Here is a 13,454-nt window from a genome sequence, read left to right as displayed (position 1 = left end):
AAAAAAAAAAAAAAAAAAAAATTGGATAAATTTTAACTCTGTATAATAGATATGTGCCAGGCGTGGTGGCTCACGCCTATAATCCCAGCACTTTGAGAAGTGGAGATGAGAAGATTGCCCGAGTCCTGGGGTTCGAGGCTACCCTGGGAAACTTGGTGAGGTCTTATCTCTACAATCCATCAAAAAATTAGCCAGGGGTGGTGGCAAACGCCTGTTGTTCCAGCTACTTGAAAGGTTGAGATGGAAGGATCACTTGAGTCCAGCAGGTCAAGGCTCACTGCACTCCAGCCTGAGCAACAGAGTAGAAGGATTGCCAGAGCCCAGTGGGGGAGCTGTGAGTGTGACATGGCACTCCAGCCTGGGTGACAGAGTAAGACTCCAACTCAAAAAAAAAAAAAAAAAAATCCTTGGATGCTCAAGGCCCTTATATAAAATGGCATAAGGCTGGGTGTGGTGGCTCACACCTGTAATCCCAGTACTTTGGGAGGCTAAGGTGAGAGGACTGCTTGAGTCTAGGAGTTTGAGACTGTCTAGGCAACAAAGCAAGATCTTGTCTCTACAAAAAAAATAAAAATAAAAATGTTATCGGGGCATGGAGGCATGTGTCTGCAGTCCCAGTTACCGGTGAATCCGGTTGAAGTGTGAGGATCACTTGAGGTTGAAGTGTGAGGATCACTTGAGGCTGCAGTGACCTGTGAATGCACCACTGCACTCCTGACTGGGTGACAGCATGAGACCCCAACTTAAAAAAAAAAAAAATAGCGTAACATTTGCATATAACCTACATATATCCTCTCACATATTTTAAATCATCTGTAGATTACTAACAATAGCTAATACAATATAAATGCTATGTAAAGTTGTTAAACTGTTTGGTTTCCTTTTGCATTATTTTTTCCCAAATGTTCTTTTTTCTTCTTTTTTTCAGTTAGAGTTTCATTTTGTTGCCCAGGCTAGAGTGCAGTGGCATACTCAGCTACCGCAGCTTCGACTTCTTGTGCTCAGGCATCCTTCCACCTCAGCCTTCCATGTAGCTGGGACTATATAGGCATGTACCACCATACTCAGTTTTTTTTTTTTTTTAATTTACTGTAGAGACCAAGTCTCACCATGTTGCCTAGGCTGGTCTCAAATTCCTGAACTCAAGCAATCCTCCTGCTGAGATTACAGGTATGAGCCACCATGCCTAGCCTCCCCCCACCAAATATTTTCTATTGGCGACTGGTTGAATCAGGGGATGTGAAACCCATGGATATGGAAGGATGACTATCTTTTGGTTCCAAACTCTACCACTCATAGTTTAATCAGGGCAATTCTGCTTTTATTCATTCTTAATATACTGAAATTCCACATAAGATTTCACTTGAAGACTTCAGAAACTAAAAAGTAAATGTGTGATTCACTGACCCATCACAAATTGACTCCTCAACTTCAGAAGTCTATACTAAACAATTTAATATTTGATTATATACTATTTCACATTGAACATGTAATTGTTTCACGTATATACATTCACCTTTTCCCCTTTATTAAAATGCTAGTTCCTTAGGGGTATGGGACTCAATATTTTTCCTTTCCCCTTAGTGCTTAACACAAACTAGCACACTGATAGAAGACACTAGCTATCAAGTATGCTGGTTTTTATGCTTAAGGCCATGCGACTCAGTTTATCGTAAACTGCTTCTTTTTCTTCCATAAAAATAAGAATTTAAATTGTTATATAAAATTACATGGGCTAGGTGTGGTGGCTCACACCTGTAATTCCAGCACTTTGGGAGGCCAAGGTGAGAGGATTGCCTGAGCCCAGGTGTTCAAGACAAGCCTGGGCAATTTGGCAAGATCTCATCTCTGTAATAAATCAAAAACTTAGCCAGGCATGGTGGTGTGCGCCTGTGGTTCCAGCTACTTAGAAGGCTGAGGTGGAAAGATCGCCTGAGTCCAGCGTGTCGAGGTTATGGTGGCTGTGAACATGCCACTGCACTCCAGCCTGGACAACAGAGACCCCAACTCAAAAAATGAAAATAAAAAACAAAATTGCATTTAACTTTGACCAGGTGGGTTAGTTATAAAAGCCTTACTCTTTTTAAAGCCATTCAACTTTGGGTATTCAGAAACTTTTGTAAAATTCAGAAGAATTTTAGAAATAAATATATTCAGAGGGCTGATTTCTTCACTCCTACACGTTTAGATCCTTTAGTTACCTTACTGTATGCTTTCTGGAGTAAGTAACAAGATAATTACTCATCTGGCTCCTGGGAGTACACTCCAGGTTGGCTGTTTAATTAAAAGATACAGGTCAGGCACTGTAGCTCACATCTGTAATCCCAACACTTTGGGAGGCTGAGACGGGAGGACTGCTTGAGCCCAAGAGTTCAAGACCAGCCTAAGAGCAAGACCTCATCACTACAAAAAATAAGCCAGGTGTGGTTGTGCATGCCAGCAGTCCCTGCTACTTGGGAGGCTGAGGCAGAAGGGTTAACTAAGGTTGAGGCTTCAGTGAACCATGATCATGCCACTGCACTCTAGCCTGAGTGGGAGACTTGAACTTAAACACACACACACACACACACACACACACACAAAATAAAATTTACCATCCTAATCAGTTGAGTGTACAGTTCAGTGGTATTAAATACACTCATAACGTTGTGTAGTCATCACCATCATCCACCTCCACAACTTTTCATCTTGTAAAACTAAAACTCTATACCCACTAAACAATAACTCTCCATTTACAGCCTATCTTAAATAATCTACTGGAACATAGGACAAAAATATCATCCCTAACTCTGTACTTGAAGGTAACACATAGTATATTCAAAAATGGCTTGAGGCAAGATAAGAAACATATTTCTCTCATTCTGATTGTACCTACAACCATCCTCCTGTCACTTCATTTCCTGAATTTACCTTGGCTGAGACAGTCAAGAAAGAAGACAAAGAAATGTTACAAGCTGAAGGAAAAGGTCACAGAAAACCTACAGTAGCCATCTTGGGACAAATTTCCTATTTAGAAGAAATGAAGCAAACTTAAGCCATTAAAAAAAGAAACCCATACTGCCTCTAGTATTATATCAAACTCCTTAAAGATCTAAAGTCTACAATAGAGATTTCTAGTATTATCTAAAAAATATTTTAAGAAAATCAAGAGGTCAGATCTTATGTACCAAGTAACTCACTGCACCACCTTCTCAAGTTACCCTATATTTAGCTCTAGAATTAAACTCTGAGACACTGACTATCCTACTCTTAAAGGTACATACAATCTTTTTTTTGTTTTTGTTTTTGTTTTTGAGTTGGAGTCTCACTCTGTTGCCCAGACTGGAGTGCAGCGGCCTCTCGCAGCCACCACAGCCTCAACCTGCTGGGCTCCGGGGATCCTTCCGCCTCAGTCTTCCAAGTAGCTGGAACTACAGGGGCACGCTACCACGCCCGGCTGATTTTTTTTGATTTATTGTAGAGATGAGGTCTCGCCAAGTTGCCCAGGCGGGTCTCGAACCCATGGGCTCAGGCAATCCACTCACCTCAGCCTTCCAAGGCACGGGATTACAGGTTGAGCCACCGAGCCCGGCTGGTACATACAATCTTAATGACAAAGAATCAGTCTTAATTTAAGGACACCCAGAGTGAGAGATCTGGCATTAACAAAAATTACAACAATGGTCAAATAGCAAATAACTACTTATTTACAAAAGTGACCTAAGCAAGCTGAACTTCACAGAACACAAAATCTAATTCACAGCCGGGCTCGGTGGCTCAGCCTGTAATCCTGCGCCTTTGGGAGGCTGAGGTGAGTGGACTGCCTGAGCCTGCGGGTTCGTGACCCGCCTGGGCAACTTGGCGAGACCTCATCTCTATAATAAATCAGAAATTAGCCGGGCATGGTAGTGCACACCTGTAGTTCCAGCCACTTGGAAAGCTGAGGCAGAAGGATTGCTGCAGCCCAGCAGGTTGAGGCTGTGGTGGCCAGGAGCGGCCACTGCACTCCAGTCCGGGTGACAGAGTGAGACTCCAACTCAAAAAAATAAATAAATAAATAAAAATAAGACTGTACACCCTTACCACAAAATAAAATACCTGATCATCACAGTCATTCAACTACGAGTGCCTGCTACGTGAAAAACATACCTCTAGCAATGCAAAATATGAACCAGACTCGGATTCTGGCAGGAGATGTGACATTGTCACAAATAATTAAAGTACGAAGGGTAAAATGTCCCGAGAATGCTAAACAAAGTGCTAAAGGAGTTCAGAGTACATTTATGTTTGTGAGATCATGGATTCGTGGCATCTGAGCTGGACCCTGCATACTAGAATTTAGACTGGGAATGATTAAAGAACATTCTGGGCAATGGAATAGAATGAGCAAAAGCAAAGAGAGGAAAGCAGAAGGCATATATGGAATACAGCAAACCACTTAGTACAAGGTTACAAAGAACAAGAAAAGTATACAAAGAGCCAGATCATGACTTGTGGAATGCTAATTCAAATATCTTCAATGGTTAGTCATGAAGAATCATTAAAGACTAAAGAGGAAAGGGATCTGATCTGGGATGAAATTCATTTAGTAGCATGGAATGAAGAAATGGGAAAAGGACAGCCAGGTGCAGTAGTTCACACCAGTAATTCCAGCACTTTGGGAGAGGGAGGCGAGGAAACTGCTAGAGGTCAGGGGTTTGAGACCAGACTGGGCAACTTGGCTAGACCTTATCTATACAATAAATAAAAAATTAGCTGGGCGTGGTGGGACATGCCTGTGGTTCCAGTTACTTGGAAGGTTAAGGCAGACAGATCACCTGGGCCCAGTGGGTTGAGGCTGCGGTGGCAGTGAGTGTGCCACTGCACTCCAGCCTAGGCAACAGCCTACTTAAAAACAAAAAGAAATGGGAAGAGGACATATCAATTAAGTTATTGTTGTAAGAACTAATGAGGATCAATTATGGTGATGACAGTAGAAACAGCAGGCACAGTTCTAAGTTAATCAATCATCAAATATTCATTGCCTGTCTACAATATGGGAAGTGCCACTCCATTCCACTGAGAAACCTAAATTTTCGACTGGGCGTGGTGGCTTGAGCCTGCAATCCCAGCACTTTGGGAAGCTGAGGTGGGAGGACTGCTTGAGCCCAGGAGTTCGAGACTAGTCTGGGCAATATACCGAGACCCTGTGTGTACAAAAAAAAAAAAATCAAAAAATTAGCTAGGCACAAACCTGTACTTGGGAGGCTATGGCAGAAGGATCACCTGAGCCCAGAAAGTCAAGGCTACAGTGGGCCACGATTGTGCCACTGAACTCTTGCCTGGGTGATAGAGTGAGATCCTAACTAAAAAAAAAATTTACTATATCATTCTAATTCTGGAGAAAGCTGTGATCTGGAAAAATAAAAATTACTAAAACATCAACAGCTAGTTAATAAAGAAATACGTGATTTCTAGACAAATGTTTTATAACAAAAACGGTTCTTGACAAATCAGAAATGAGAAAAAATGTCATGGAAGGCTTTATTAATGAAGTTGAAGTTGATCTGCACCTCAATGAGAAGGTTGAAGATTCTCAAAATAAAGAGTGTGATAAAACTTAACAGGGGAAGCCGGGCTCGGTGGCTCAGCCTGTAATCCCACGCCTTGAGAGGCCGAGGTGAGTGGATTGCCTGAACCTGTGGGTTCAAGACCCACCTGGGCAACTTGGCGAGACCTCATCTCTACAATAAATAAAAAACTAGCCGGGTGTGGTAACACGCGCCTGTAGTTCCAGCTACTTGGAAGGCTGAGGCGGAAGGATCGCCGGAGGCCAGCAGGTCGAGGCTGCGGTGGCCGGGAGCGGCCACTGCACTCCAGTCTGGGCAACAGAGTGAGACTCCAACTCCAAAAAAAAAAAAAGGTAAATAATAACATGTAAGCCGGGCTCGGTGGCTCAGCCTGTAATCCCGCGCCTTTGGGAGGCTGAGATGAGTGGATTGCCTGAGCCTGTGGGTTTGAGACCCGCCTGGGCAGCGAGACCTCATCTCTACAATAAATCAAAAAATCAGCCGGGCATGGTAGCGCATGCCTGTCATTCCAGCTACTTGGAAGGCTGACACGGAAGGATTGCCGGAACCCAGCAGGCAAGGCTGCAGTGGCCGGTAGCGGCCACTGCACTCCAGTCTGGGCAACAGAGTGAGACACCAACTCAAAAACAACAACAACAACAAATAATAATAACATGTAAAAAAAAAATCTTTCTTTTTTTTTTTAAAAAAAAGGCTGGAGTGCAGTGTCCGCTCCTGGTCACTTCTGCCTCGACCTGCTGGGCTCTGGTGATCCTTCCGCCTCAGCCTTCCAAGTACTGGAACTACATGCGCACTCTACCACGCCCGGTTAGTTTTTGATTTATTGTAGAGATGAGGTCTCGCCAAGTTGCCCAGGCGGGTCTCGAACCCATGGGCTCAGGCAATCCTCTCGCCTTAGCCTCCCAAAGTGCTGGGATTACAGGCTGAGTCGTCCAGCCCGGCCAAAAAAAAAAATCTTTCAATTATTGGAATTTGAGCTGGGTGCGGTGACTCACGCCTATAATCCTAGCACTTTGGGAGGTCGAGGTGAGAGGACTGCCTGAGCCCATGGATTCGAGACCAGCCTGGGCAACTTGGCGAGATGTCTCTATAACAAATCAAAAATTAGCCGGGCATGGTGGCACACGCTTGTAGTTCCAGTTACTTGGAAGGCTGAGGCGGAAGGATCACCTGAGCCCAGCAGATCGAGGTTGCAGTGGCCATAAGCGTGCCACTACACTCTAGTCTGGGTGACAAAGTTAGACTCCGACTCGAAAAAAAAAAACACCCCACAATTATGGGAATTTACCTTCATAAGACTATCAGAAAAACAGGGCATTAACATATTATCACTGTACTGAATGCTAAAAAAATAAGTACTATGATCTAGATTTTCAAAAAAGGGGGTTACTTTTAATGTGTCCTATAGAATAAATTAAGGCTTTTAACAAGGACAACAAAAAGCTTATTCAGTTACAATGTGAAACATCCAAAAAGTTCTATTTTCTTATTTGTGAAAGAAGTTCCTCAAAACCAGAGTTACAGTTACACTCTATGTTATACTAATGACTCATTCTTCTGTGTTAAAATTTCAGATGTGTTAATCAAAAAGTATAGAGCAGGAGAAGTAGTCTGATACATCCCAAACTATGTTAACTACTGCAAAAGTGAGAGATATCTGTATTTATATATTCAGATAGAGCACTATCGAATGGTATGTTGTTTAATGAATATATTAAGTTCCTTCAACAAAGTGTCACCCTCAAATTAACCAATGGCAGAGCTCTTGAGAGTGACCAAGTGGTGTCTCAGACTGCTCACATATACCTTTCAGGGCTGGGCTGCCTACTCAAACTTCTCCTCTTACGGACCTTCACTCGCAAGACTTTCATGACTTTCCCTCCTACTAACTGTCCTTCCAAGACTGCTTTGAACGAGCATCTCCTTTGTACTCTTTTCAAACATTCAGGAAGAGAGCTGGACAGACGTATGTCAGACTTGTTTCCACCTTCTTTTATTTTTTAAAAGAGATGGAGTCTTGCTCTGTTGCCCAGGTTGGAGTGCAGTGGCAAAATCAGAGCTCACTGTAGCCTTCAATTCCTGGGCTCAAGCAACTCCCACTTCAGCCTCCCAGTTGAGACTAAAGGTGTGCACCATCATACACAGCTAATTCTTTATATTTTTTGTAGAGACAGGGTCTCACTACATTGACAAGACTGGTCTTAAACTCCTGGGCTCAAGTCATCCTCTTGCCTCAGCCTCTCAAACTGCTGGGATTATAAGCATGAGTCACCATGCCAAGCTACTTCTACCTTCTATTTTTTTTTTTTTTTTTTTTTGAGTTGGAGTCTCACTCTGTCACCCAGACTGGAGTGCAGTGGCCGTTCCCAGCCACCGCAGCCTCGACCTGCCGGGCTCCGGCAATCCTTCCGCCTCAGCCTTCCAAGGAGCTGGAACTACAGGCGCGCATTACCACACCCGGCTAATTTTGATTTATTGTAGAGATGAGGTCTCACCAAGTTGCCCAGGCGGGTCTCAAACCCGCGGTCTCAGGCAATCCACTCACTTCAGCCTCCCAAAGGTGTGGGATTACAGGCTGAGCCACCGAGCCCGGCTTATTTCTACCTTCTAACTCAAGAAATACTTTAATCTCTTTCCCATGCCCCGTAACACCCCTGCAATACTTTTAGGGATAGGGACTCAAGCATCTTTATTCTTTTTTTTCCCAGAAACAAGGAGGGTCTCACTATGTTGTACAGGTTGATCTTAAACTTTTGGCCTCAAGAGACTCTCCTACCAAAGTGCTGGGATTACAATCATGAACCACTGTATCCAGCCCTTTCTTTCCTCAAGTACTTTCTTATTAAATGAGTATCTTGTGGTGATATATACATGGGGCAAAAAAAAAATCTTAAATCATTTCATAAATAACAATTAGTTTAGGCTGTGTTCCGTGGCTCAGTCTATAATCCCAGCACTTTGGGAGGCCAAAGTAAGTGAACTGCCTGAGCCCGCGGGCTGGAGACCAGCCAGGGCAACTTAATGAGACCTTGTCTCTACAATAAATCAAAAAATAAGCTGGGCATGGTAGCGCACACCTGTAGTTCTAGCTACTTGGAAGGCTGAGACAGAAGGATCGTTAGAGAGCCCAGAAGGTCAGCGCTAGGGTGGCCATGAGTGTGCCACTGTACTCTAGCCTGGGCGACCGAGTGAGACTAACTCAAAAAAAAAAAAACAAGCCGGGATCGGTGGCTCAGCCTGTAATCCCGCACCTTTGGGAGGCTGAGGTGAATGGATTGCCTGAGCCTGCGGGTTGGAGACCCGCCTGGGCAGCAAGACCTCATCTCTACAATAAATAAATAAAAATATCAGCCGGGCGTGGTAGCGCATGCCTGTAATTCTGGCTACTTGGAAGGCTGAGGTGGAAGGATTGCAGAAGCCCAGCAGATTGAGGCTGCGGTGGCTGGGAGCGGCCACTGCACTCCAGTCTGGGCGACAGAGTTGAGACTCCAACTCAAAAAAACAAACAAACAAACAACTGCAAACCAATTCCTATATGTAATATTATTGGAATTTGACATTTTAGTAGATTCCTTAAACTGATCTACAATAGCTGGGTTCAGCAGTACATGCCTGTAGTCCTAAGACTGGATGTGCAAGGTTGCAGTGTTTATGATAGCTGTGACTAGCTACTGCACTCCAGTCTGTGCAATACACAGAGACTTCATAAACAAAACAACTTTTCAGAAAACTGAGCCAGGTGCAGTGGCATACACCTGTAATCTCAGCTACTAGGGAGGAAAAGGAGTCTAAGACCAGCCCAGGCAACAAAGGGAGACCCTGTCTCAAAACAAAACAAAAAACAGATATACAATATAGGAACAAAAATGGTCCTAGGAATACGCATAGCTCTTATAAGTCATTCAACTGCACCCACTTCAAAATAAATATTTAAAAGAAATCAGGTGAAGTGGGGACCAAAGTGAGACCCAAATTTTACCTGTACAATGACCATTTGTATATCTAATCCTGAATTGTAACCCACATCCTTAAAATTAAAATAAAAAATAAAAGAAATCCATCCATTCATTCAACTCAATTACTAAGCACCTAATATGTGCCAGGCACTGTTCTAAGTACTTAGGAAACATCGGTTTTTAAAAAATCCCCTTTCCTCCTTTTGACCTAGTGAGAGGTGACATAGCGTAAGATTGAGTGTTATAAAATTATAAATGCTATGGGGAAAAAATAGCACAAGGTAAGGACCTCTGGGTGTTAGGACACACTGCAATTTTAAATAGGGTAGAGAGGGTTTTAAGAAGGTGGCATTTGAGAAAAGACTTGAAGGAGGTAAGGGAGGCCGTCAGCCATGATTAAACTGGGGAAGAGTACTCTAGGCACAGAAATAAGGTCATGCAGTATCCTAGAAGAGCAATGAGGCTGGTGAGGCTGGAGGGAAGCCAGCAAAGGGGAGAATAGTAACAGGTGTCAAGAGAGGTATGTGTGGTGACAGGGAGTATAGATTATGTAGGGTTTATGGAAGGCAATAAGGAATTTGGCTTTTACTTTGAATGAAACAGGAATCCAGAGGACTGAGCAGAGTATCATGTTCTGTTTTACCAGGATCACTCTGGCTGTTGTGTTGAGAACAGGCTTTAGGGAAGACTTAAGGGTGAAAGGACGGAGACCAGTTAAGAAGCTATTAGACAAACCCAGGAAAAATATGCACTTCCTACCAACTTTGACCATAATAGCATGGGGCTTATACTTTAGGCAAAAAATAAATACAAACAAATCTGCCAGATATTCCTAATAGGAAATAACTAGAACTCTGCTTTATAGAGCTTTGGGCATATATGTGAATTGTACAACATAAACAAAAATGTGATCTAACTACCTACTACAGAAAAAAAGTAGTGTTCCTTTTTATCAGCTATTCTCTTTTCAAATTCTACTGCAGCCAAGACTATTCTTTAAAGACAAAAGTCGATATTCCTTTAGTTCTATTGCATACTATTTCTTGAAAAAGTTACTTTTGTCAACTGAAAATATAAATCATTTACCCTAGATTGGTGTTTCTCAGCTCATCTAAAATAACCATTCTTAAAAATCATATTTGGAGGACAATTTTTCTACAAGTTTCTTTTTATAAACCATCTTTTAAAGCATTTCTTTCCAATTGAAAATAAATTTACATATTAGTATCTGGGTCATTCTCTTCAGGAAAGAGCAGTCACAAAAAACTCCCACTGTCAAAAATATAACATTTCAAAAAAAGTTCCTTCACAATACCAAAAAATCCTCATCACCATCTAGACTTTCTGGAAAGAGCAAATATAATTTCTAGTACCTTTAATACTACAATTACCATAAGGATAGGAGAAAGAGCAACAAGTCAAAAATATTCAATTTGCCTTGAAAGGGGCCAGGGAGCATAGATTTTAAAAGATTTTAAAAACTCATAAGTCTAAAAACAATGTACACATAACACTGAAATAACCACATTTGCAGTATAATATGTACCTTGTATGGGGAGAAACAAACACGCTTACTTGCTTCACTCAACGGTATCAGCAAAGACATCCAGATTCAGCATGAATTTTTTTTGAGTTGGAGTCTCACTCTGTCACCCAGGCTAGAGTGCAGTGGCATGCTCACAGCCACCGCAGCCTGGACCTGCTAGGCTCAGTTAATCCTTCTGCCTCAGCCTTCCTAGTAGCTGGAACTACAGGCGCATACCACCATGCCCTGCTAATTTTTTTGATTTATTGTAGAGATAAGGTCTCATCAAGTTGCCCAGACTGGTCTCAAAACCATGGACTCAGGCAATCCTCTCACCTCGGCCTCCTAAAATGCTTGAGCCACTGCACCCGGCCTTCAGCTTAAATGTTTAAGAGACTACCCCTGTGACAACTTGCCCTGGGAGAAATGGTTTTGTAACTACAAAACACAATACTGAATTCAAATTCATTAATTCATTCAACATTGAGGTGCTTCGTATGTGTCAGAAACTTAGCAAAACATTGGCACAGACCCTATTCTCAATGCTTCATACTCTTCATTTATCTCACAGTTACTGAGTGCCTACTGTGAGCCAGATGTCAGGGACATAACAGCACACTGGAAACAGAATCCTACCCTCACACAGCTTAACTCCTGGGATGGAAGGTGAACACTAAGGGTGAGACACACATATAACAAAGAGAGGACACTAAAGGATTACAGGCGTTGCTTTTGGAAGTGTAGAAGGTTCAGTGGGGCGACACAAATAAGGGACTCAGGGTGGGAGGGAGGGGAATGCCAGGACTTCAGATATGAGAGCTGAGTCCTCAAAGAGGATTAGATGTTCACCTGGCGACCTTGGGGGAAGGGCTCCAAGCAACACAGCAATTGAAGCAAAGGCAGAGGTGTGAAACAGCCTGGTGTACTGGGCAGGCCAGGAATACAGAATGTAGGAGACGTCATGGAGGCTTCTGTATGCCACAATTAAGACTGAACACCAAAGACCCCTGAAGAGTTTTACTCCGAAAATTGGCATATGTGCCTAGGTTTTCCTGATGTGATGAGGCACAGGTTTACACAGGAATGAGAAAACACCAGATAATGATGTCACAAGAAACAACAAAGGAGACTGCCCAGTTAGAAAACTAAACTCCCCTCAGGAAAAAATTAAGGATGACCATTGAAGACATCCTAGGGGGAAAGTTTTTATTTGCTATCATTTAAAATTGAAAAAGCAGAGGAAAGTTTTTTTAAACATATCTTACAGATTATAACATCTGCATATCTATTTTGATCTCAAGAGGCTTTTAACTCTATTAATTCTGTAAAAACTAGGACTACTGACTGTTGTACAAAAAACAACAAAACCTATTTAGGAGAGTCTCTGACACTCCTAAATTCCTTCAGAGTCAGGCTTAAAGGTTTCCGAAGTTCAAGATAATCAAGTGTGTATTGTCAGCACGTTTAAAAGGTGTGTCATAGGGGTGGAGCAAAAGGAGGAGGGGCTAAAATTATATACATATATACACCTATAAACAAGTAACTCAACGGTCTCAAGGGCTAAAATCACCACTGGAGATCCATCTCCCAAAGAGAGGGAGCAGTGAACAACTACCAGATCCAATTCTCAAAGGTGGGGGGCGGGAGGAGAGGATGACCACATACAAAAATATAAATGGGGCGTTGGGGGGTAACCACCTATCCAGAATCCAGACTCCAGCTGGCGGTGCGATGAGGAAATCACACGACTCAGATATAAAGTCAGGAAAATGTCACTCCCAAACCCCACAAGCACACCACCAGACACTGGCCAAGGGGTTATCATCACATACTCTGAGCCCAGAACTCAAGGACAGAGAGCAGCATCCCCACACGGTGCCCGAGCGGAGGTGAAGAATCACCTCTTTTGGGATTGGGAAGCAGATGTCCTCAGACCCAGTACTAAGGGGTTGAGGTCAACGCCCCCCAAGCCAGGCCTTGCCCAGGCCAGGGACAGAGACGGCCCCGAGGCCCCCTCAATCTTGGCCAGAGCTGCCTCTACTCCTCGCCAGCCCCCCCAACACACACCCTCCCCTACCTGATATGGCGGCGGCGGCTCCTGATCCGGCTCTGTCCCCTCGCCAAAGCTGGCCCGGTCAGACTGAGACTCGTGAAGCAGGGAGATGTCATCCGAGGTGGGGGATTTGAGGCAGTTCCCCATCTTCTGGGACTGGAGAGCGTGATCTGGGGGAGGAAGAAAGCAGCGGTGGGGTCGTCCGCACGCTCGGCGATCAGCCTCGGTCGGCGAGATGGGGTAGGGCGGCAGGCCGGGGATCAGGCGAGGGCGACTCCTCCGACCCCCGGCGCCGCCGAGGGGCCGCTCATGCCAGCCCCCGGGGGTGGGAGCTTAAGGCTGGGCCGCGGGCTCAGCTGGGGTCGCGGCGG

At 43.8% G+C, this 13,454-nt stretch overlaps 1 protein-coding gene and 1 pseudogene across 1 annotated transcript in view; both read right to left on the bottom strand.

Annotated features, from left to right (window-relative positions):
- RNF11 (ring finger protein 11) overlaps positions 1-13,453 on the bottom strand; it is a 42,004-nt gene extending 28,551 nt beyond the window's left edge. Inside the window, exon 1 of the mRNA XM_008066975.1 lies at positions 13,108-13,453. Coding sequence (XP_008065166.1) covers positions 13,108-13,230 — 123 coding nt within the window. The 5' untranslated portion in view covers positions 13,231-13,453. The remainder of the gene's footprint in view (positions 1-13,107) is intronic.
- Positions 13,344-13,454, bottom strand: part of LOC103269399 — a 22,851-nt pseudogene continuing 22,740 nt past the window's right edge.

The sequence above is a fragment of the Carlito syrichta genome, unplaced genomic scaffold (genome assembly GCF_000164805.1).
Source record: "Carlito syrichta isolate Samal-C Ts95f unplaced genomic scaffold, Tarsius_syrichta-2.0.1 Scaffold309206, whole genome shotgun sequence".
Lineage (NCBI taxonomy): Eukaryota > Metazoa > Chordata > Mammalia > Primates > Tarsiidae > Carlito > Carlito syrichta.
Note: the sequence above shows the minus strand (reverse complement) of the source record. Positions and strands in the feature narration are given on the sequence as shown.